The sequence below is a fragment of the Engystomops pustulosus genome, chromosome 10 (assembly GCF_040894005.1).
Source record: "Engystomops pustulosus chromosome 10, aEngPut4.maternal, whole genome shotgun sequence".
Classification (NCBI taxonomy): Eukaryota; Metazoa; Chordata; class Amphibia; order Anura; family Leptodactylidae; genus Engystomops; species Engystomops pustulosus.
Window position 1 is genome coordinate 700721 of NC_092420.1, and position 22367 is coordinate 723087.

A 22367-nucleotide genomic window follows, 5' to 3' on the forward strand; every position below is an offset into this window, starting at 1 on the left:
ACCTTTCTATCATAGCCAGCAGTGGTCAGGGGTCAGCATGGGCGCTCTGACCCCTCTGTGACTACACCCCCCCATACACAGCGAGCTGCCATGTCCTGTGTCCTGACACCTTTCTATCATAGCCAGCAGTGGTCAGGGGTCAGCATGGGGGCTCTGACCCCTCTGTGACTACACCCCCCATACACAGCGAGCTGCCATGTCCTGTGTGTCCTGACACCTTTCTATCATAGCCAGCAGTGGTCAAGGGTCAGCATGGGCGCTCTGACCCCTCTGTGACTACACCCCCATACACAGCGAGCTGCCATGTCCTGTGTGTCCTGACACCTTTCTATCATAGCCAGCAGTGGTCAGGGGTCAGCATGGGCGCTCTGACCCCTCTGTGACTACACCCCCATACACAGCGAGCTGCCATGTCCTGTGTGTCCTGACACCTTTCTATCATAGCCAGCAGTGGTCAGGGGTCAGCATGGGGGCTCTGACCCCTCTGTGACTACACCCCCATACACAGCGAGCTGCCATGTCCTGTGTGTCCTGACACCTTTCTATCATAGCCAGCAGTGGTCAGGGGTCAGCATGGGCGCTCTGACCCCTCTGTGACTACACCCCCATACACAGCGAGCTGCCATGTCCTGTGTGTCCTGACACCTTTCTATCATAGCCAGCAGTGGTCAGGGGTCAGCATGGGCGCTCTGACCCCTCTGTGACTACACCCCCCATACACAGGGAGCTGCCATGTCCTGTGTCCTGACACCTTTCTATCATAGCCAGCAGTGGTCAGGGGTCAGCATGGGTGCTCTGACCTCTCTGTGACTACACCTCCCATACACAGAGAGCTGCCATGTCCTGTGTGTCCTGACACCTTTCTATCTTAGCCAGCAGTGGTCAGGGGTCAGCATGGGTGCTCTGACCTCTCTGTGACTACACCCCCCATACACAGCGAGCTGCCATGTCCTGTGTGTCCTGACACCTTTCTATCATAGCCGGCAGTGGTCAGGGGTCAGCATGGGAGCTCTGACCTCTCTGTGACTACATCCCCATACACAGCGAGCTGCCATGTCCTGTGTGTCCTGACACCTTTCTATCATAGCCAGCAGTGGTCAGGGGTCAGCATGGGCGCTCTGACCCCTCTGTGACTACACCCCCCATACACAGCGAGCTGCCATGTCCTGTGTGTCCTGACACCTTTCTATCATAGCCAGCAGTGGTCAGGGGTCAGCATGGGCGCTCTGACCCCTCTGTGACTACACCCCCCATACACAGCGAGCTGCCATGTCCTGTGTGTCCTGACACCTTTCTATCATAGCCAGCAGTGGTCAGGGGTCAGCATGGGCGCTCTGACCCCTCTGTGACTACATCCCCCATACACAGCGAGCTGCCATGTCCTGTGTGTCCTGACACCTTTCTATCATAGCCAGCAGTGGTCAGGGGTCAGCATGGGTGCTCTGACCCCTCTGTGACTACACCCCCCATACACAGCGAGCTGCCATGTCCTGTGTCCTGACACCTTTCTATCATAGCCAGCAGTGGTCTGGGGTCAGCATGGGCGCTCTGACCCCTCTGTGACTACACCCCCCATACACAGCGAGCTGCCGTGTCCTGTGTGTCCTGACACCTTTCTATCATAGCCAGCAGTGGTCAGGGGTCAGCATGGGCGCTCTGACCCCTCTGTGACTACACCCCCATACACAGCGAGCTGCCATGTCCTGTGTCCTGACACCTTTCTATCATAGCCAGCAGTGGTCAGGGGTCAGCATGGGTGCTCTGACCCCTCTGTGACTACACCCCCATACACAGCGAGCTGCCATGTCCTGTGTGTCCTGACACCTTTCTATCATAGCCAGCAGTGGTCAGGGGTCAGCATGGGCGCTCTGATCCCTCTGTGACTACACCCCCCATACACAGCGAGCTGCCATGTCCTGTGTGTCCTGACACCTTTCTATCATAGCCAGCAGTGGTCAGGGGTCAGCATGGGCGCTCTGACCTCTCTGTGACTACACCCCCCATACACAGCGATCTGCCATGTCCTGTGTGTCCTGACACCTTTCTATCATAGCCAGCAGTGGTCAGGGGTCAGCATGGGCGCTCTGACCCCTCTGTGACTACTCCCCCCATACACAGCGAGCTGCCATGTCCTGTGTGTCCTGACACCTTTCTATCATACCCAGCAGTGGTCAGGGGTCAGCATGGGTGCTCTGACCCCTCTGTGACTACACCCCCATACACAGCGATCTGCCATGTCCTGTGTGTCCTGACACCTTTCTATCATAGCCAGCAGTGGTCAGGGGTCAGCATGGGTGCTCTGACCTCTCTGTGACTACACCCCCCATACACAGCGAGCTGCCATGTCCTGTGTCCTGACACCTTTCTATCATAGCCAGCAGTGGTCAGGGGTCAGCATGGGTGCTCTGATCCCTCTGTGACTACACCCCCCATACACAGCGAGCTGCCATGTCCTGTGTGTCCTGACACCTTTCTATCATAGCCAGCAGTGGTCAGGGGTCAGCATGGGCGCTCTGACTCCTCTGTGACTACACCCCCCATACACAGAGAGCTGCCATGTCCTGTGTGTCCTGACACCTTTCTATCATAGCCAGCAGTGGTCAGGGGTCAGCATGGGCGCTCTGACTCCTCTGTGACCACACCCCCCATACACAGCGAGCTGCCATGTCCTGTGTGTCCTGACACCTCTCTATCATAGCCAGCAGTGGTCAAGGGTCAGCATGGGCGCTCTGACCCCTCTGTGACTACACCCCCATACACAGCGAGCTGCCATGTCCTGTGTGTCCTGACACCTTTCTATCATAGCCAGCAGTGGTCAGGGGTCAGCATGGGCGCTCTGACCTCTCTGTGACTACACCCCCCATACACAGCGATCTGCCATGTCCTGTGTGTCCTGACACCTTTCTATCATAGCCAGCAGTGGTCAGGGGTCAGCATGGGTGCTCTGACCCCTCTGTGACTACACCCCCCATACACAGCGAGCTGCCATGTCCTGTGTACTGACACCTTTCTATCATAGCCAGCAGTGGTCAGCATGGGCGCTCTGACCTCTCTGTGACTACACCCCCCATACACAGCGATCTGCCATGTCCTGTGTGTCCTGACACCTTTCTATCATAGCCAGCAGTGGTCAGGGGTCAGCATGGGCGCTCTGACCCCTCTGTGACTACACCCCCCATACACAGCGAGCTGCCATGTCCTGTGTGTCCTGACACCTTTCTATCATAGCCAGCAGCGTTCAGGGGTCAGCATGGGCGCTCTGACCCCTCTGTTACTACACCCCCCATACACAGCGAGCTGCCATGTCCTGTGTGTCCTGACACCTTTCTATCATAGCCAGCAGTGGTCAGGGGTCAGCATGGGCGCTCTGACCCCTCTGTGACTACACCCCCCATACACAGCGAGCTGCCATGTCCTGTGTGTCCTGACACCTTTCTATCATAGCCAGCAGTGGTCAGCATGGGCGCTCTGACCTCTCTGTGACTACATCCCCCCATACACAGCGAGCTGCCATGTCCTGTGTCCTGACACCTTTCTATCATAGCCAGCAGTGGTCAGGGGTCAGCATGGGGGCTCTGACCCCTCTGTGACTACACCCCCCATACACAGCGAGCTGCCATGTCCTGTGTGTCCTGACACCTTTCTATCATAGCCAGCAGTGGTCAAGGGTCAGCATGGGCGCTCTGACCCCTCTGTGACTACACCCCCCATACACAGCGAGCTGCCATGTCCTGTGTGTCCTGACACCTTTCTATCATAGCCAGCAGTGGTCAAGGGTCAGCATGGGCGCTCTGACCCCTCTGTGACTACACCCCCATACACAGCGAGCTGCCATGTCCTGCGTGTCCTGACACCTTTCTATCATAGCCAGCAGTGGTCAGGGGTCAGCATGGGTGCTCTGACCTCTCTGTGACTACACCCCCCATACACAGCAATCTGCCATGTCCTGTGTGTCCTGACACCTTTCTATCATAGCCAGCAGTGGTCAGGGGTCAGCATGGGTGCTCTGACCCCTCTGTGACTACACCCCCCATACACAGCGAGCTGCCATGTCCTGTGTCCTGACACCTTTCTATCATAGCCAGCAGTGGTCAGGGGTCAGCATGGGCGCTCTGACCCCTCTGTGACTACACCCCCCCATACACAGCGAGCTGCCATGTCCTGTGTCCTGACACCTTTCTATCATAGCCAGCAGTGGTCAGGGGTCAGCATGGGGGCTCTGACCCCTCTGTGACTACACCCCCCATACACAGCGAGCTGCCATGTCCTGTGTGTCCTGACACCTTTCTATCATAGCCAGCAGTGGTCAAGGGTCAGCATGGGCGCTCTGACCCCTCTGTGACTACACCCCCATACACAGCGAGCTGCCATGTCCTGTGTGTCCTGACACCTTTCTATCATAGCCAGCAGTGGTCAGGGGTCAGCATGGGCGCTCTGACCCCTCTGTGACTACACCCCCATACACAGCGAGCTGCCATGTCCTGTGTGTCCTGACACCTTTCTATCATAGCCAGCAGTGGTCAGGGGTCAGCATGGGGGCTCTGACCCCTCTGTGACTACACCCCCATACACAGCGAGCTGCCATGTCCTGTGTGTCCTGACACCTTTCTATCATAGCCAGCAGTGGTCAGGGGTCAGCATGGGCGCTCTGACCCCTCTGTGACTACACCCCCATACACAGCGAGCTGCCATGTCCTGTGTGTCCTGACACCTTTCTATCATAGCCAGCAGTGGTCAGGGGTCAGCATGGGCGCTCTGACCCCTCTGTGACTACACCCCCCATACACAGGGAGCTGCCATGTCCTGTGTCCTGACACCTTTCTATCATAGCCAGCAGTGGTCAGGGGTCAGCATGGGTGCTCTGACCTCTCTGTGACTACACCTCCCATACACAGAGAGCTGCCATGTCCTGTGTGTCCTGACACCTTTCTATCTTAGCCAGCAGTGGTCAGGGGTCAGCATGGGTGCTCTGACCTCTCTGTGACTACACCCCCCATACACAGCGAGCTGCCATGTCCTGTGTGTCCTGACACCTTTCTATCATAGCCGGCAGTGGTCAGGGGTCAGCATGGGAGCTCTGACCTCTCTGTGACTACATCCCCATACACAGCGAGCTGCCATGTCCTGTGTGTCCTGACACCTTTCTATCATAGCCAGCAGTGGTCAGGGGTCAGCATGGGCGCTCTGACCCCTCTGTGACTACACCCCCCATACACAGCGAGCTGCCATGTCCTGTGTGTCCTGACACCTTTCTATCATAGCCAGCAGTGGTCAGGGGTCAGCATGGGCGCTCTGACCCCTCTGTGACTACACCCCCCATACACAGCGAGCTGCCATGTCCTGTGTGTCCTGACACCTTTCTATCATAGCCAGCAGTGGTCAGGGGTCAGCATGGGCGCTCTGACCCCTCTGTGACTACATCCCCCATACACAGCGAGCTGCCATGTCCTGTGTGTCCTGACACCTTTCTATCATAGCCAGCAGTGGTCAGGGGTCAGCATGGGTGCTCTGACCCCTCTGTGACTACACCCCCCATACACAGCGAGCTGCCATGTCCTGTGTCCTGACACCTTTCTATCATAGCCAGCAGTGGTCTGGGGTCAGCATGGGCGCTCTGACCCCTCTGTGACTACACCCCCCATACACAGCGAGCTGCAGTGTCCTGTGTGTCCTGACACCTTTCTATCATAGCCAGCAGTGGTCAGGGGTCAGCATGGGCGCTCTGACCCCTCTGTGACTACACCCCCCATACACAGCGAGCTGCCATGTCCTGTGTGTCCTGACACCTTTCTATCATAGCCAGCAGTGGTCAGGGGTCAGCATGGGTGCTCTGACCCCTCTGTGACTACACCCCCCATACACAGCGAGCTGCCATGTCCTGTGTATCCTGACACCTTTCTATCATAGCCAGCAGTGGACAGGGGTCAGCATGGGCGCTCTGACCCCTCTGTGACTACACCCCCCATACACAGCGAGCTGCCATGTCCTGTGTGTCCTGACACCTTTCTATCATAGCCAGCAGTGATCAGGGGTAAGCATGGGAGCTCTGACCCCTCTGTGACTACACCCCCCATACACAGCGAGCTGCCATGTCCTGTGTCCTGATACCTTTCTATCATAGCCAGCAGTGGTCAGGGGTCAGCATGGGCGCTCTGACCTCTCTGTGACTACACCCCCCATACACAGCGAGCTGCCATGTCCTGTGTCCTGACACCTTTCTATCATAGCCAGCAGTGGTCAGGGGTCAGCATGGGCGCTCTGACCCCTCTGTGACTACACCCCCCATACACAGCGAGCTGCCATGTCCTGTGTGTCCTGACACCTTTCTATCATAGCCAGCAGTGGTCAGGGGTAAGCATGGGCGCTCTGACCCTTCTGATACTACATCCCCCATACACAGCGAGCTGCCATGTCCTGTGTGTCCTGACACCTTTTTATCATAGCCAGCAGTGGTCAGGGGTCAGCATGGGCGCTCTGACCCCTCTGTGACTACACCCCCCATACACAGCGAGCTGCCATGTCCTGTGTCCTGACACCTTTCTATCATAGCCAGCAGTGGTCAGGGGTCAGCATGGGCGCTCTGACCCCTCTGTGACTACACCCCCATACACAGGGAGCTGCCATGTCCTGTGTGTCCTGACACCTTTCTATCATAGCCAGCAGTGGTCAGGGGTCAGCATGGGCGCTCTGACCTCTCTGTGACTACACCCCCCATACACAGCGAGCTGCCATGTCGTGTGTCCTGACACCTTTCTATCATAGCCAGCAGTGGTCAGGGGTCAGCATGGGTGCTCTGACCCCTCTGTGACTACACCCCCCATACAAAGCGAGCTGCCATGTCCTGTGTGTCCTGACACCTTTCTATCATAGCCAGCAGTGGTCAGGGGTCAGCATGGGCGCTCTGACCCCTCTGTGACTACACCCCCCATACACAGCGAGCTGCCATGTCCTGTGTGTCCTGACACCTTTCTATCATAGCCAGCAGTGGTCAGGGGTCAGCATGGGCGCTCTGACCCCTCTGTGACTACACCCCCCATACACAGCGAGCTGCCATGTCCTGTGTGTCCTGACACCTTTCTATCATAGCCAGCAGGGGTCAGCATGGGCGCTCTGACCCCTCTGTGACTACACCCCCCATACACAGCGAGCTGCCATGTCCTGTGTGTCCTGACACCTTTCTATCATAGCCAGCAGTGGTCAGGGGTCAGCATGGGAGCTCTGACCCCTCTGTGACTACACCCCCCATACACAGCGAGCTGCCATGTCCTGTGTGTCCTGACACCTTTCTATCATAGCCAGCAGTGGTCAGGGGTCAGCATGGGTGCTCTGACCTCTCTGTGACTACATCCCCCCATACACAGTGAGCTGCCATGTCCTGTGTCCTGACACCTTTCTATCATAGTCAGCAGTGGTCAGGGGTCAGCATGGGCGCTCTGACCTCTCTGTGACTACACCTCCCATACACAGCGAGCTGCCATGTCCTGTGTGTCCTGACACCTTTCTATCATAGCCAGCAGTGGTCAGGGGTCAGCATGGGCACTCTGACCCCTCTGTGACTACTCCCCCCATACACAGCGAGCGGCCATGTCCTGTGTGTCCTGACACCTTTCTATCATAGCCAGCAGTGGTCAGAGGTCAGCATGGGCGCTCTGACCCCTCTGTGACTACACCCCCCATACACAGCGAGCTGCCATGTCCTGTGTCCTGACACCTTTCTATCATAGCCAGCAGTGGTCAGGGGTCAGCAAGGTGCTCTGACCCCTCTGTGACTACACCCCCATACACAGCGAGCTGCCATGTCCTGTGTGTCCTGACACCTTTCTATCATAGCCAGCAGTGGTCAGGGGTCAGCATGGGCGCTCTGACCCCTCTGTGACTACACCCCCCATACACAGCAAGCTGCCATGTCCTGTGTCCTGACACCTTTCTATCATAGCCAGCAGTGGTCAGGGGTCAGCAGTGGTCAGGGGTCAGCATGGGTGCTCTGACCCCTCTGTGACTACAATCCCCCATACACAGCGAGCTGCCATGTCCTGTGTGTCCTGACACCTTTCTATCATAGCCAGCAGTGGTCTGGGGTCAGCATGGGCGCTCTGACCCCTCTGTGACTACACCCTCCATACACAGCGAGCTGCCATGTCCTGTGTGTCCTGACACCTTTCTATCATAGCCAGCAGTGGTCAGGGGTCAGCATGGGCGCTCTGACCCCTCTGTGACTACACCCCCCATACACAGCGAGCTGCCATGTCCTGTGTGTCCTGACACCTTTCTATCATAGCCAGCAGTGGTCAGGGGTCAGCATGGGTGCTCTGACCCCTCTGTTACTACACCCCCCCATACACAGCGAGCTGCCATGTCCTGTGTGTCCTGACACCTTTCTATCATAGCCAGCAGTGGTCAGGGGTCAGCATGGGTGCTCTGACCCCTCTGTGACTACACCCCCATACACAGCGAGCTGCCATGTCCTGTGTGTCCTGACACCTTTCTATCATAGCCAGCAGTGGTCAGGGGTCAGCATGGGTGCTCTGACCCCTCTGTTACTACACCCCCCCCATACACAGCGAGCTGCCATGTCCTGTGTCCTGACACCTTTCTATCATAGCCAGCAGTGGTCAGGGGTCAGCATGGGCGCTCTGACCCCTCTGTGAGTACACCCCCATACACAGCGAGCTGCCATGTCCTGTGTCCTGACACCTTTCTATCATAGCCAGCAGTGGTCAGGGGTCAGCATGGGTGCTCTGAACCGTCTGTGACTACACCCCCCATACACAGCGAGCTGCCATGTCCTGTGTGTCCTGACACCTTTCTATCATAGCCAGCAGGGGTCAGCATGGGCGCTCTGACCCCTCTGTGACTACACCCCCATACACAGCGAGCTGCCATGTCCTGTGTCCTGACACCTTTCTATCATAGCCAGCAGTGGTCAGGGGTCAGCATGGGCGCTCTGACCCCTCTGTGACTACACCCCCATACACAGCGAGCTGCCATGTCCTGTGTCCTGACACCTTTCTATCATAGCCAGCAGTGGTCAGGGGTCAGCATGGGCGCTCTGACCCCTCTGTGACTACACCCCCCATACACAGCGAGCGGCCATGTCCTGTGTGTCCTGACACCTTTCTATCATAGCCAGCAGTGGTCAGGGGTCAGCATGGGCGCTCTGACCCCTCTGTGACTACACCCCCCATACACAGCGAGCTGCCATGTCCTGTGTGTCCTGACACCTTTCTATCATAGCCAGCAGTGGTCAGGGGTCAGCATGGGCGCTCTGACCCCTCTGTGACTACACCCCCCATACACAGCGAGCTGCCATGTCCTGTGTGTCCTGACACCTTTCTATCATAGCCAGCAGTGGTCAGGGGTCAGCATGGGTACTCTGACCCCTCTGTGACTACACCCCCCATACACAGCGAGCTGCCATGTCCTGTGTGTCCTGACCCCTTTCTATCATAGCCAGCAGTGGTCAGGGGTCAGCATGGGCGCTCTGACCCCTCTGTGACTACACCCCCCATACACAGCGAGCTGCCATGTCCTGTGTCCTGACACCTTTCTATCATAGCCAGCAGTGGTCAGGGGTCAGCATGGGCGCTCTGACCCCTCTGTGACTACACCCCCATACACAGCGAGCTGCCATGTCCTGTGTCCTGACACCTTTCTATCATAGCCAGCAGTGGTCAGGGGTCAGCATGGGCGCTCTGACCCCTCTGTGACTACACCCCCCATACACAGCGAGCTGCCATGTCCTGTGTCCTGACACCTTTCTATCATAGCCAGCAGTGGTCAGGGGTCAGCATGGGCGCTCTGACCCCTCTGTGACTACACCCCCCATACACAGCTAGCTGCCATGTCCTGTGTGTCCTGACACCTTTCTATCATAGCCAGCAGTGGTCAGGGGTCAGCATGGGCGCTCTGACCTCTCTGTGACTACACCCCCCATACACAGCGAGCTGCCATGTCCTGTGTGTCCTGACACCTTTCTATCATAGCCAGCAGTGGTCAGGGGTCAGCATGGGCGCTCTGACCCCTCTGTGACTACACCCCCCATACACAGCTAGCTGCCATGTCCTGTGTGTCCTGACACCTTTCTATCATAGCCAGCAGTGGTCAGGGGTCAGCATGGGCGCTCTGACCTCTCTGTGACTACACCCCCCATACACAGCGAGCTGCCATGTCCTGTCCTGACACCTTTCTATCATAGCCAGCAGTGGTCAGGGGTCAGCATGGGCGCTCTGACCTCTCTGTGACAACACCCCCCATACACAGCGATCTGCCATGTCCTGCGTGTCCTGACACCTTTCTATCATAGCCAGCAGTGGTCAGTATGGGTGCTCTGACCCCTCTGTAACTACACCCCCCATACACAGCGAGCTGCCATGTCCTGTGTGTCCTGACACCTTTCTATCATAGCCAGCAGTGGTCAGGGGTCAGCATGGGCGCTCTGACCCCTCTGTGACTACACACCCCATACACAGCGAGCTGCCATGTCCTGTGTGTCCTGACACCTTTCTATCATAGCCAGCAGTGGTCAGGGGTCAGCATGGGCGCTCTGACCTCTCTGTGACTACACCCCCCATACACAGCGAGCTGCCATGTCCTGTGTCCTGACACCTTTCTATCATAGCCAGCAGAGGTCAGGGGTCAGCATGGGTGCTCTGACCCCTCTGTGACTACATCCCCCATACACAGTAAGCTGCCATGTCCTGTGTGTCCTGACATCTTTCTATCATAGCCAGCAGTGGTCAGGGGTCAGCATGGGCGCTCTGACCCCTCTGTGACTACACCCCCCATACACAGCGAGCTGCCATGTCCTGTGTGTCCTGACACCTTTCTATCATAGCCAGCAGTGGTCAGGGGTCAGCATGGGCGCTCTGACCCCTCTGTGACTACACCCCCATACACAGCGAGCTGCCATGTCCTGTGTGTCCTGACACCTTTCTATCATAGCCAGCAGTGGTCAGGGGTCAGCATGGGCGCTCTGACCCCTCTGTGACTAAACCCCCCATACACAGCGAGCTGCCATGTTCTGTGTGTCCTGACACCTTTCTATCATAGCCAGCAGTGGTCAAGGGTCAGCATGGGCGCTCTGACCCCTCTGTGACTACACCCCCATACACAGCGATCTGCCATGTCCTGCGTGTCCTGACACCTTTCTATCATAGCCAGCAGTGGTCAGGGGTCAGCATGGGCGCTCTGACCCTTTTTGACTACACCCCCCATACACAGCGAGCTGCCATGTCCTGTGTGTCCTGACACCTTTCTATCATAGCCAGCAGTGGTCAGGGGTCAGCATCGGTGCTCTGACCTCTCTGTGACTACACCCCCCATACACAGCGAGCTGCCATGTCCTGTGTCCTGACACCTTTCTATCATAGCCAGCAGTGGTCAGGGGTCAGCATGGGTGCTCTGACCCCTCTGTGACTACACCCCCCATACACAGCGAGCTGCCATGTCCTGTGTGTCCTGACACCTTTCTATCATAGCCAGCAGTGGTCAGGGGTCAGCATGGGCGCTCTGACCCCTCTGTGACTACACCCCCCATACACAGCGAGCTGCCATGTCCTGTGTGTCCTGACACCTTTCTATCATAGCCAGCAGTGGTCAGGGGTCAGCATGGGCGCTCTGACCCCTCTGTGACTACACCCCCCATACACAGCGAGCTGCCATGTCCTGTGTGTCCTGACACCTTTCTATCATAGCCAGCAGTGGTCAGGGGTCAGCATGGGTACTCTGACCCCTCTGTGACTACACCCCCCATACACAGCGAGCTGCCATGTCCTGTGTGTCCTGACCCCTTTCTATCATAGCCAGCAGTGGTCAGGGGTCAGCATGGGCGCTCTGACCCCTCTGTGACTACACCCCCCATACACAGCGAGCTGCCATGTCCTGTGTCCTGACACCTTTCTATCATAGCCAGCAGTGGTCAGGGGTCAGCATGGGCGCTCTGACCCCTCTGTGACTACACCCCCATACACAGCGAGCTGCCATGTCCTGTGTCCTGACACCTTTCTATCATAGCCAGCAGTGGTCAGGGGTCAGCATGGGCGCTCTGACCCCTCTGTGACTACACCCCCCATACACAGCGAGCTGCCATGTCCTGTGTCCTGACACCTTTCTATCATAGCCAGCAGTGGTCAGGGGTCAGCATGGGCGCTCTGACCCCTCTGTGACTACACCCCCCATACACAGCTAGCTGCCATGTCCTGTGTGTCCTGACACCTTTCTATCATAGCCAGCAGTGGTCAGGGGTCAGCATGGGCGCTCTGACCTCTCTGTGACTACACCCCCCATACACAGCGAGCTGCCATGTCCTGTGTGTCCTGACACCTTTCTATCATAGCCAGCAGTGGTCAGGGGTCAGCATGGGCGCTCTGACCTCTCTGTGACAACACCCCCCATACACAGCGATCTGCCATGTCCTGCGTGTCCTGACACCTTTCTATCATAGCCAGCAGTGGTCAGCATGGGCGCTCTGACCCCTCTGTGACTACACCCCCCATACACAGCGAGCTGCCATGTCCTGTGTGTCCTGACACCTTTCTATCATAGCCAGCAGTGGTCAGGGGTCAGCATGGGTGCTCTGACCTCTCTGTGACTACACCCCCCATACACAGCGAGCTGCCATGTCCTGTGTCCTGACACCTTTCTATCATAGCCAGCAGAGGTCAGGGGTCAGCATGGGTGCTCTGACCCCTCTGTGACTACACCCCCCATACACAGCGAGCTGCCATGTCCTGTGTGTCCTGACACCTTTCTATCATAGCCAGCAGTGGTCAGGGGTCAGCATGGGCGCTCTGACCCCTCTGTGACTACACACCCCATACACAGCGAGCTGCCATGTCCTGTGTGTCCTGACACCTTTCTATCATAGCCAGCAGTGGTCAGGGGTCAGCATGGGCGCTCTGACCCCTCTGTGACTACACACCCCATACACAGCGAGCTGCCATGTCCTGTGTGTCCTGACACCTTTCTATCATAGCCAGCAGTGGTCAGGGGTCAGCATGGGTGCTCTGACCCCTCTGTGACTACACCCCCCATACACAGCGAGCTGCCATGTCCTGTGTGTCCTGACACCTTTCTATCATAGCCAGCAGTGGTCAGGGGTCAGCATGGGTGCTCTGACCTCTCTGTGACTACACCCCCCATACACAGCGAGCTGCCATGTCCTGTGTCCTGACACCTTTCTATCATAGCCAGCAGAGGTCAGGGGTCAGCATGGGTGCTCTGACCCCTCTGTGACTACACCCCCCATACACAGCGAGCTGCCATGTCCTGTGTGTCCTGACACCTTTCTATCATAGCCAGCAGTGGTCAGGGGTCAGCATGGGCGCTCTGACCCCTCTGTGGCTACACCCCCATACACAGCGAGCTGCCATGTCCTGTGTGTCCTGACACCTTTCTATCATAGCCAGCAGTGGTCAGGGGTCAGCATGGGCGCTCTGACCCCTCTGTGACTAAACCCCCCATACACAGCGAGCTGCCATGTCCTGTGTCCTGACACCTTTCTATTATAGCCAGCAGTGGTCAGGGGTCAGCATGGGTGCTCTGATCCCTCTGTGACTAAACCCCCCATACACAGCGAGCTGCCATGTCCTGTGTGTCCTGACACCTTTCTATCATAGCCAGCAGTGGTCAGGGGTCAGCATGGGTGCTCTGACCCCTCTGTGACTACACCCCCCATACACAGCGAGCTGCCATGTTCTGTGTGTCCTGACACCTTTCTATCATAGCCAGCAGTGGTCAGGGGTCAGCATGGGGGCTCTGACCTCTCTGTGACTACATCCCCCATACACAGCGAGCTGCCATGTTCTGTGTGTCCTGACACCTTTCTATCATAGCCAGCAGTGGTAAGGGGGTCAGCATGGGCGCTCTGACCCCTCTGTGACTACATCCCCCATACACAGCGAGCTGCCATGTCCTGTGTCCTGACACCTTTCTATCATAGCCAGCAGTGGTCAGGGGTCAGCATGGGTGCTCTGACCTCTCTGTGACTACACCCCCCATACACAGCGAGCTGCCATGTCCTGTGTGTCCTGACACCTTTCTATCATAGCCAGCAGTGGTCAGGGGTCCCCTATACATAGTGAGGTATCTTGTCTTGTGTTTCCTTACACCTCTTCTCAATCTTCTGTGGTTTCATGTTTTGGCTGATTTGTGTATATGAAAAAGGTCCAGGGGATTCCTGATGGGTTCTTCTTCTTCTTCTTCTTCAGTTATCTCAATGACTTGGAAAGACTGGTTACCCCAGGATATGTTCCCACAGAGCAGGACGTCCTCCGGTCCAGAGTGAAGACCACTGGTATCATCGAAACACAATTTGGACTCAAAGATCTCAATTTCAGGTAGGTTATCAACATTGAAGGTGATAGAACAGAATATGGGCAGATGACACCCGGGTCAGAATACAAGCCCTGGCACCGATAACCACTATTGGGGGGTTCCTTGTTGACCCTCAATGTTTGGCATTGTTATAGGATGTTTGATGTGGGAGGACAGCGATCCGAGCGCAAGAAGTGGATCCACTGCTTTGAAGGCGTCACCTGCATCATCTTCATTGCTGCCCTGAGTGCGTACGATATGGTCCTGGTGGAGGACGATGAAGTGGTAAATGACCAGATTATAAGTCCTGATCCAAACATGTTACACAGATTGTTCCCCTTACATACATGCACGCCTGAAGGGAGCGGCAGAGTGTGCATGTGTTCTGAAGTGTGTAGTCAGCCCAACCACTCCCTCCCGTACCCCAGGCCCGTACACACAGGATGGTTTTAGATGTGTCCATGAAAGGACGCCATAAATGACCAAACCGTTTAAAAGACCCCACAGCGCGAGAGTCCTGCACACAACCACGTGTTGGTGGAAGTGGTCCTGGTGGTAGGACCCTTGTGGATAACCCCCCAGATGCTGCTCTCTTTCTCTCCTTGCAGAATAGAATGCACGAAAGTTTGCACCTCTTCAACAGTATCTGCAACCACCGCTACTTTGCCACCACTTCCATCGTACTCTTCCTCAACAAGAAAGACGTCTTCACCGAGAAGATCAAAAAGGCCCACTTGAGCATCTGTTTCCCAGACTATGATGGTGAGGGGCAAGGAAGGGGCCACGGGGCCACGCTGCCATCATGACCCCACACCTTCATGTCATTTTTCTTGTTGTGATCCAGGTCCAAACACCTATGAAGATGCCGGGAACTACATTAAGACTCAGTTCCTGGAGCTAAACATGCGACGAGACGTGAAGGAAATCTACAGCCACATGACCTGCGCCACCGACACAGAGAACGTCAAGTTTGTGTTTGACGCGGTCACAGACATTATCATCAAAGAAAACCTGAAGGACTGCGGCCTGTTCTAAGGAGGTGAGAGCTCACAGGTCCTCCACGGCACATGGTCTTCTGAGGGTGGGATGTCTGGGAGGTCTCCATGGTTGGAGATGGGGTCACTAGTGGAGATTGCCTTAAATTTATACTTCACGTACAAGGCAATGCTGTGCAGATGTCTAACGCTCTACAACTCGCTTATGTGGGAACCTTTAATGACCTGCTCCACGCACAGGACTGACCATGGACCAGGACCTGGTGTTGGACCATCAGTGATCAGATATTAATGAGAATTAATCTTGAGAAGAGACTAAACATCCCCCTATAAATGAGCAGAATGAGTGGACGGTGGGCTGGGACCACCATTGCTGTAGCTTCTCCCCTGTACATTCAGAGGTCCGCCAGAGGACGCTCCACCCCAGGTGACCTGTGAGGCCTCTTTAATCTTATACAAATATCCTGTCCTGCCAAACAGAACGTGACGGGAGCTGTAGTCACACAGTTATCTGGGTACACAATGATCCGGACAGCTTCTTCTATCAGGAAAAACACAATTACACAAGCCGCCCGCTAACTGCGGACACATTTACACAATTTAGGTGACAAGGCATGTGGACCGTGAGTCAAATCCAACCATAGTGCACTCCACAGCGCTGCAGCTCTGGATGTGACTGGAGCATAACAACCCATACACCATCCTCTGTGTCCTCTTAGGTCTGGAGGTGGAGGCATCAGTCTTGTAATATTTTTGTTTCTTCCATTCTAGATCCACACGGAATTTGTTTCGAGGGTTTTGCCCACAGCTTCCTCTCACCCCATCAACCCCAATAAACATCGGAGCACTCAAGCGTCTCCCTCCTAGAAGGAGGAATCAAACTGCACGTCATATTGTATAATCCAAAAATGTTAGGGGTGTAGAGAAGACACAGCTCACTAGCACCCGCCGCCACGTCACATATACAGCCCCCCCACCACGTAGCATCGCTGATCCCGGGCCGCAGGAATCCTGCAGTAGATGCCTCCATCATTGTCTCAGCAGAAGATTGGACGGCTGCAGAGCAGTGACAACCACAGGACACATCCCCCAGAGCCCTGACCATCCATGAGACATGTCCTCCTAGAGCCGTGAGCATCCACAGGATATGTCTCTTCGGAGCCCTGACCATTCATGAGACATGTCCTCCTAGACCTGTGACCATCTACAGGACATGTCCCCCAGAGCCCTGACCATCCATAAGACATGTCCTCCTAGAGCCATGACCATCCACAGGTCATGTCCCATCGGAGCCCTGACCATTCATGAGAGATGTCCTCCTAGACCTGTGACCATCCACAGGATATGTCCCATCGGAGCCCTGACCATCCATGAGACATGTCCTCCTAGAGCCGTGACCATCCACAGGATATGTCCCTTCGGAGCCCTGACCATTCATGAGAGATGTCCTCCTAGACCTGTGACCATCCACAGGATATGTCCCTTCGGAGCCCTGACCATCCATGAGAGATGTCCTCCTAGACCTATGACCATCCACAGGATATGTCCCTTCGGAGCCCTGACCATCCATGAGAGATGTCCTCCAAGAGCCGAGACCATCCACAGGACATGTCCCTTCGGAGCCCTGACCATCCATGAGAGATGTCCTCCAAGAGCCGAGACCATCCACAGGACATGTCCCTTCGGAGCCCTGACCATCCATGAGAGATGTCCTCCAAGAGCCGAGACCATCCACAGGACATGTCCCTTCGGAGCCCTGACCATCCATGAGAGATGTCCTCCTAGAGCCGTGACCATCCACAGGACATGTCGCCCCATAGCCGTGACCATCCACAGGACATGTCGCCCCATAGCCGTAACCATCCACAGGACACGTCGTCCCATAACCATGATTATCCACCGGAGACGTCACCCCCAGAGCCGTGACCATCCACAGGACATGTCCCATTGGTAACTATTCTCCCAGTGTCATGAACGTCCACAGTGAGTGTCCCCCGAGAGCTGTGACCATCCACAGGACACGTCGCCCCAGAGCCGTAACCATCCACAGGACATGTCCCATCGGAGCCCTGGCCATCCACAGGACACATCCCCCCGGTGACCATTCTCCCAGTGTCATGAACGTCCACAGTTAGTGTCCCTCGAGAGCTGTGACCATCCACAGGACACGTCGCCCCAGAGCCGTGAGCATCCACAGAACATGTCCCCCAAAGTCGTGTCCATACCACCAGAGTCATGACCGTCCACAAAGAGTATCCCTCTCCAGAGCCGTAACCACCCACAGGACATGTCCCCTGAAGTCGTGTCCATCCCCCCGTCCACAATGAGTATCCCTCCCCAGAGCTGTGACCACCCACAGGCGCCGTCACCTCCATGCCGGGGGCTGCCAGTCTGTCTGTCATGTACTTTTCGGTTTAGCAGCCTGGAGAACGTCTGCAGGTGTGGCCCCCGACATCCCTGGTGCGGTCATTATACTACAGGAGCCCCATCACTATCCGGCTCCAGCGATCCATCACTTGGGTGGGGCAGCCCTCCCCTAGAGGTTAACCCCTTGCGGTTTCTCTCTTTATGTATTTTTATAAGTAACCCCCTGCCCCTATTTGGGGTCCATGTCTGTTGTACAGGTAGTCGGTAGCTGTCAGGCTTCACATACAGTAAATGCCAATGTTAGGCGGAACCTCGCCCGTGCCGGTCTCATTATTGCTCCGACCATCGATAACAAGAGATTGAAGAACACAGGGGTCCCTGATGTACACGGCACCGGACCCCTGCACCGGACCCTGAATTAGGATACACGTGTTGTGGGCCCACACTGGGTGCAACTAATTCTCAGACATGAAGCCCTCACACTGACAGGTTACTGATGGGGGTCCGGCCCACAGGGGGTCTGACCGGTAAAGTGGAGGTGGTTGTCTTCGCTTCATATCTCCAGACTGGTGACGTGGGAAAGCTTATTTGCATAGTCCTTACCCAGAATCCTCAATTCTACAAGCAAGGCCTCTGTCCACCTGCATAAGGAGATGATTCCTTTCTTATACAGTAGATGGCAGCAGATCTCCGTGTGGTGGACGTGGGGGTCCGAGCATCTGCCGTGTGCACCCCACAGCCCGAATACCGAGCATGTACTGACCCAAAACCACCAGTACTGACACAGGGACCCACAGTACTGCCCCCAGTGACCACCAGTACTGACGCAGGGACCCAAAGTACTAATCCAAGACCACCCGTACTGATCCAAGAGCCCCCAGTACTAACCCAAGACCACCCGTACTGACCCAAGAGCCCCCAGTACTGACCCAGGAGCCTCCAGTACTAACCCAAGAGCCCCCAGTACTAATCCAAGACCACCCGTACTGACCCAAGAGCCCCCAGTACTGACCCAGGAGCCTCCAGTACTAACCCAAGACTAACAGTGCTGACCCAGAAACCCACAGTACTTAGCCAAGACAACCAGTACTGACCCAGAAACCCACAGTACTAACCCAAGACAACCAGTGCTGACCCAGAAACAACAGTACTGACACAGGGACCCACAGTACTGCCCCCAGTAGAGACCCAAGACCACCCGTACTGACCCAAGAGCCCCCAGTACTAATCCAAGACCACCAGTACTGACCCAGGAGCCTCCAGTACTAACCCAAGACTAACAGTGCTGACCCAGAAACCCACAGTACTAACCCAAGACAACCAGTACTGACCCAGAAACCCACAGTACTAACCCAAGACAACCAGTGCTGACCCAGAAACAACAGTACTGACACAGGGACCCACAGTACTGCCCTCAGTAGAGACCCAAGACCACCAGTACTGACGCAGGGACCCCTAGTACTAACCCAAGACCACCAGTACTGACCCAGGAGCCCCCCACACTATCCCAAGACCACCAGTACTGACCCAGGAGCCCCCAGTACTATCCCAAGATCACCAGTACTGAGCCAGGAGCCCCCAGCACTATCCCAAGACCACCAGTACTGACCCAGGAACCCACAGAACTAACCCAAGACCACCAGTGCTGACCCAGAAACCCCCAGTACTCCCCCAGGAACCCACAGTACTAACCCAAGACAACCCGTACTGACCCAGGAACCCACAGTACTAACCCAAAACCCCCAGTACTGACCCAGAAACCCACAGTACTGATCCAGGACCCCCCAGTTCTGGCTAAGAATCCCGAAGTACTGACCAACAATCCCCCAGTACTGACCCAGGAACCCACAGTACCAACCCAAGAACCCACAGTACTGACCCAGAAACTCACAGTACTGTCCAGGACGCCCAATACTGACCCAGGAACCCACAGTACTGACCAAGAATCCCCCAGTATTCACCAAGGAACCCACAGTAGTAACCCAAGACCACCAGTACTGACCCAGGAACCCACAGTACTAACCCAAGACCACCAGTACTGACCCAGGAACCCACAGTAGTAACCCAAGACCACCAGTACTGCCCCAGGAACCCACAGTACTAACCCAAGACCACCAGTACTGACCCAGGGACCCACAGTACTAACCCGAAACCACCAGTACTGACCCAGAAACCCACAGTACTGACCCAGGACTCCCTAGTACTGACCAGAATCTCCCAGTACTGACCCAGGAACCCACAGTACTAACCCAGGGAGCAATAGTACTAACCCGAAACCACCAGTACTGACCCATAGACCCACAGTACTAACCCTAAACTACCAGTACTGACCCAGAAACCCACAGTACTGACCCAGAAACCCACAGTACTGACGCAGGAGTCCCCAGTACAGACCCAGAATATCCCAGCACTGACCCAGGAACCCACAGTACTAACCCAAGACCAACAGTACTGACCCAGAAATCCACACTACTGACCCAGGATGCCCAGTACTGACCCAGGAACCCACATTACTGACCCAAGAACAACAGTACTGACCCAGGAACTCACAGTACTAACCCAAGAACAACAGTACGAACCCGAAACCACCAGTACTAACCCAAGAAACCCACAGTACTGACCCAGAATCCCCCAGTATTGCCCAGGAACCAACAGTACTAACCAAAAACCACCAGTACTGACCCAGAAACCCATAGTACTGACCCAGGATGCCCAGTACTGACCCGGGATGCCCAGTACTGACCCGGGATGCCCAGTACTGACCCGGGATGCCCAGTACTGACCCGGGATGCCCAGTACTGACCCAGGAACCCACAGAACTGATCAAGGAATTCACAGTACTGACGCAGGGACCCACAATACTATCCCAAGACCATCAGTACTGAGATAGGGACCCACAGTACTGACCAAGAATCCCCCAGTATTCACCAAGGAACCCACAGTACTAACCCAAGACCACAAGAACTGACCCAGGAACCCACAGTACTCCCCCAGGAACCCACAGTACTAACCCAAGATGCCCAGTACTAACCCAGGAACCCACAGTACTAACCCAAGACCACCAGTACTGACCCAGGGAGCCATAGTACTAACCCGAAACCACCAGTACTGACCCATGGACCCACAGTACTAACCCGAAACCACCAGTACTGACCCAGGAACCCACAGTACTAACCCAAGACCACCAGTACTGACCCAGGGAGCCATAATACTAACCCGAAACCACCAGTACTGACCCATGGACCCACAGTACTAACCCGAAACCACCAGTACTGACCCAGAAACCCAGAGTACTGACGCAGGACTCCCCAGTACAGACCCAGAATATCCCAGCACTAACCCAAGAACCCACAGTACTAACCCAAGACCAACAGTACTGACCCAGAAATCCACAGTACTGACCCAGGATGCCCAGTACTAACCCAGGAACCCACAGTACTAACCCAAGAACAACAGTACTGACCCAGGGAGCCATAGTGCTAACCCGAAACCACCAGTACTGACTCATGGACCCACAGTACTGACCCAGAAACCCAGAGTACTGACGCAGGACTCCCCAGTACAGACCCAGAATATCCCAGCACTGACCCAAGAACCCACAGTACTAACCCAAGACCAACAGTACTGACCCAGAAATCCCCAGTACTGACCCAGGATGCCCAGTACTGACCCAGGATGCCCAGTACTGACCCAGGATGCCCAGTACTGACCCAGGATGCCCAGTACTGACCCAGGATGCCCAGTACTGACCCAGGGAGCCATAGTACTAACCCAAAACCACCAGAACTGACCCATGGACCCACAGTACTAACCCGAAACCACCAGTACTGACCCAGAAACCCAGAGTACTGATGCAGGACTCCCCAGTAGAGACCCAGAATATCCCAGCACTGACCCAGGATGCCTAGTACTGACCCAGGAACCCACAGTACTAACCCAAGACCACCAGTACTGACCAAGAAATCCACAATATTGACCCAGGATGCCTAGTACTGACCCAGGAACCCACATTACTAACGCAAGACCACCAGTACTGATCCAGGAACCAACAGTCCTAACCAAAAATCACAAGTACTGACTGAAAACCACCAGTACTGACCAAGAAACCCCAAGTACTGACCAACAATCCCCCAGTACTGACCCAGGAACCCATAGTACTAACCCAAGAACCCACAGTACGAACCCAGAAACTCACAGTACTGTCCAGGACGCCCAATACTGACCCAGGAACCCACAGTACTGACCAAGAATCCCCCAGTATTCACCAAGGAACCCACAGTAGTAACCCAAGACCACCAGTACTGACCCAGGAACCCACAGTACTAACCCAAGATGTCCAGTACTAACCCAGGAACCCACAGTACTAACCCAAGACCACCAGTACTGACCCAGGGAGCCATAGTACTAACCCGAAACCACCAGTACTGACCCAGGGAGCCATAGTACTAACCCGAAACCACCAGTACTGACCCATGGACCCACAGTACTAACCCGAAACCACCAGTACTGACCCAGGAACCCACAGTACTAACCCGAAACCACCAGTACTGACCCAGGAACCCACAGTAGTAACCCAAGACCACCAGTACTGACCCAGGAACCCACAGTACTAACCCAAGACCACCAGTACTGACCCAGGAACCCACAGTAGTAACCCAAGACCACCAGTACTGCCCCAGGAACCCACAGTAC

The 22367-nt window shown here is 55.6% G+C and overlaps 1 protein-coding gene across 1 annotated transcript in view; it reads left to right on the forward strand.

The window, feature by feature from the left end:
• LOC140103534 (guanine nucleotide-binding protein G(t) subunit alpha) overlaps positions 1–17989 on the forward strand; it is a 33783-nt gene extending 15794 nt beyond the window's left edge. The window contains exons 5-9 of the mRNA XM_072126629.1: positions 14208–14336; positions 14469–14598; positions 14922–15075; positions 15158–15352; positions 16080–17989. Of these exons, the coding sequence (XP_071982730.1) occupies positions 14208–14336; positions 14469–14598; positions 14922–15075; positions 15158–15348 (604 nt within the window). The 3' untranslated portion in view covers positions 15349–15352; positions 16080–17989. The remainder of the gene's footprint in view (positions 1–14207; positions 14337–14468; positions 14599–14921; positions 15076–15157; positions 15353–16079) is intronic.
• Positions 17990–22367: the final 4378 nt, after the last annotated feature.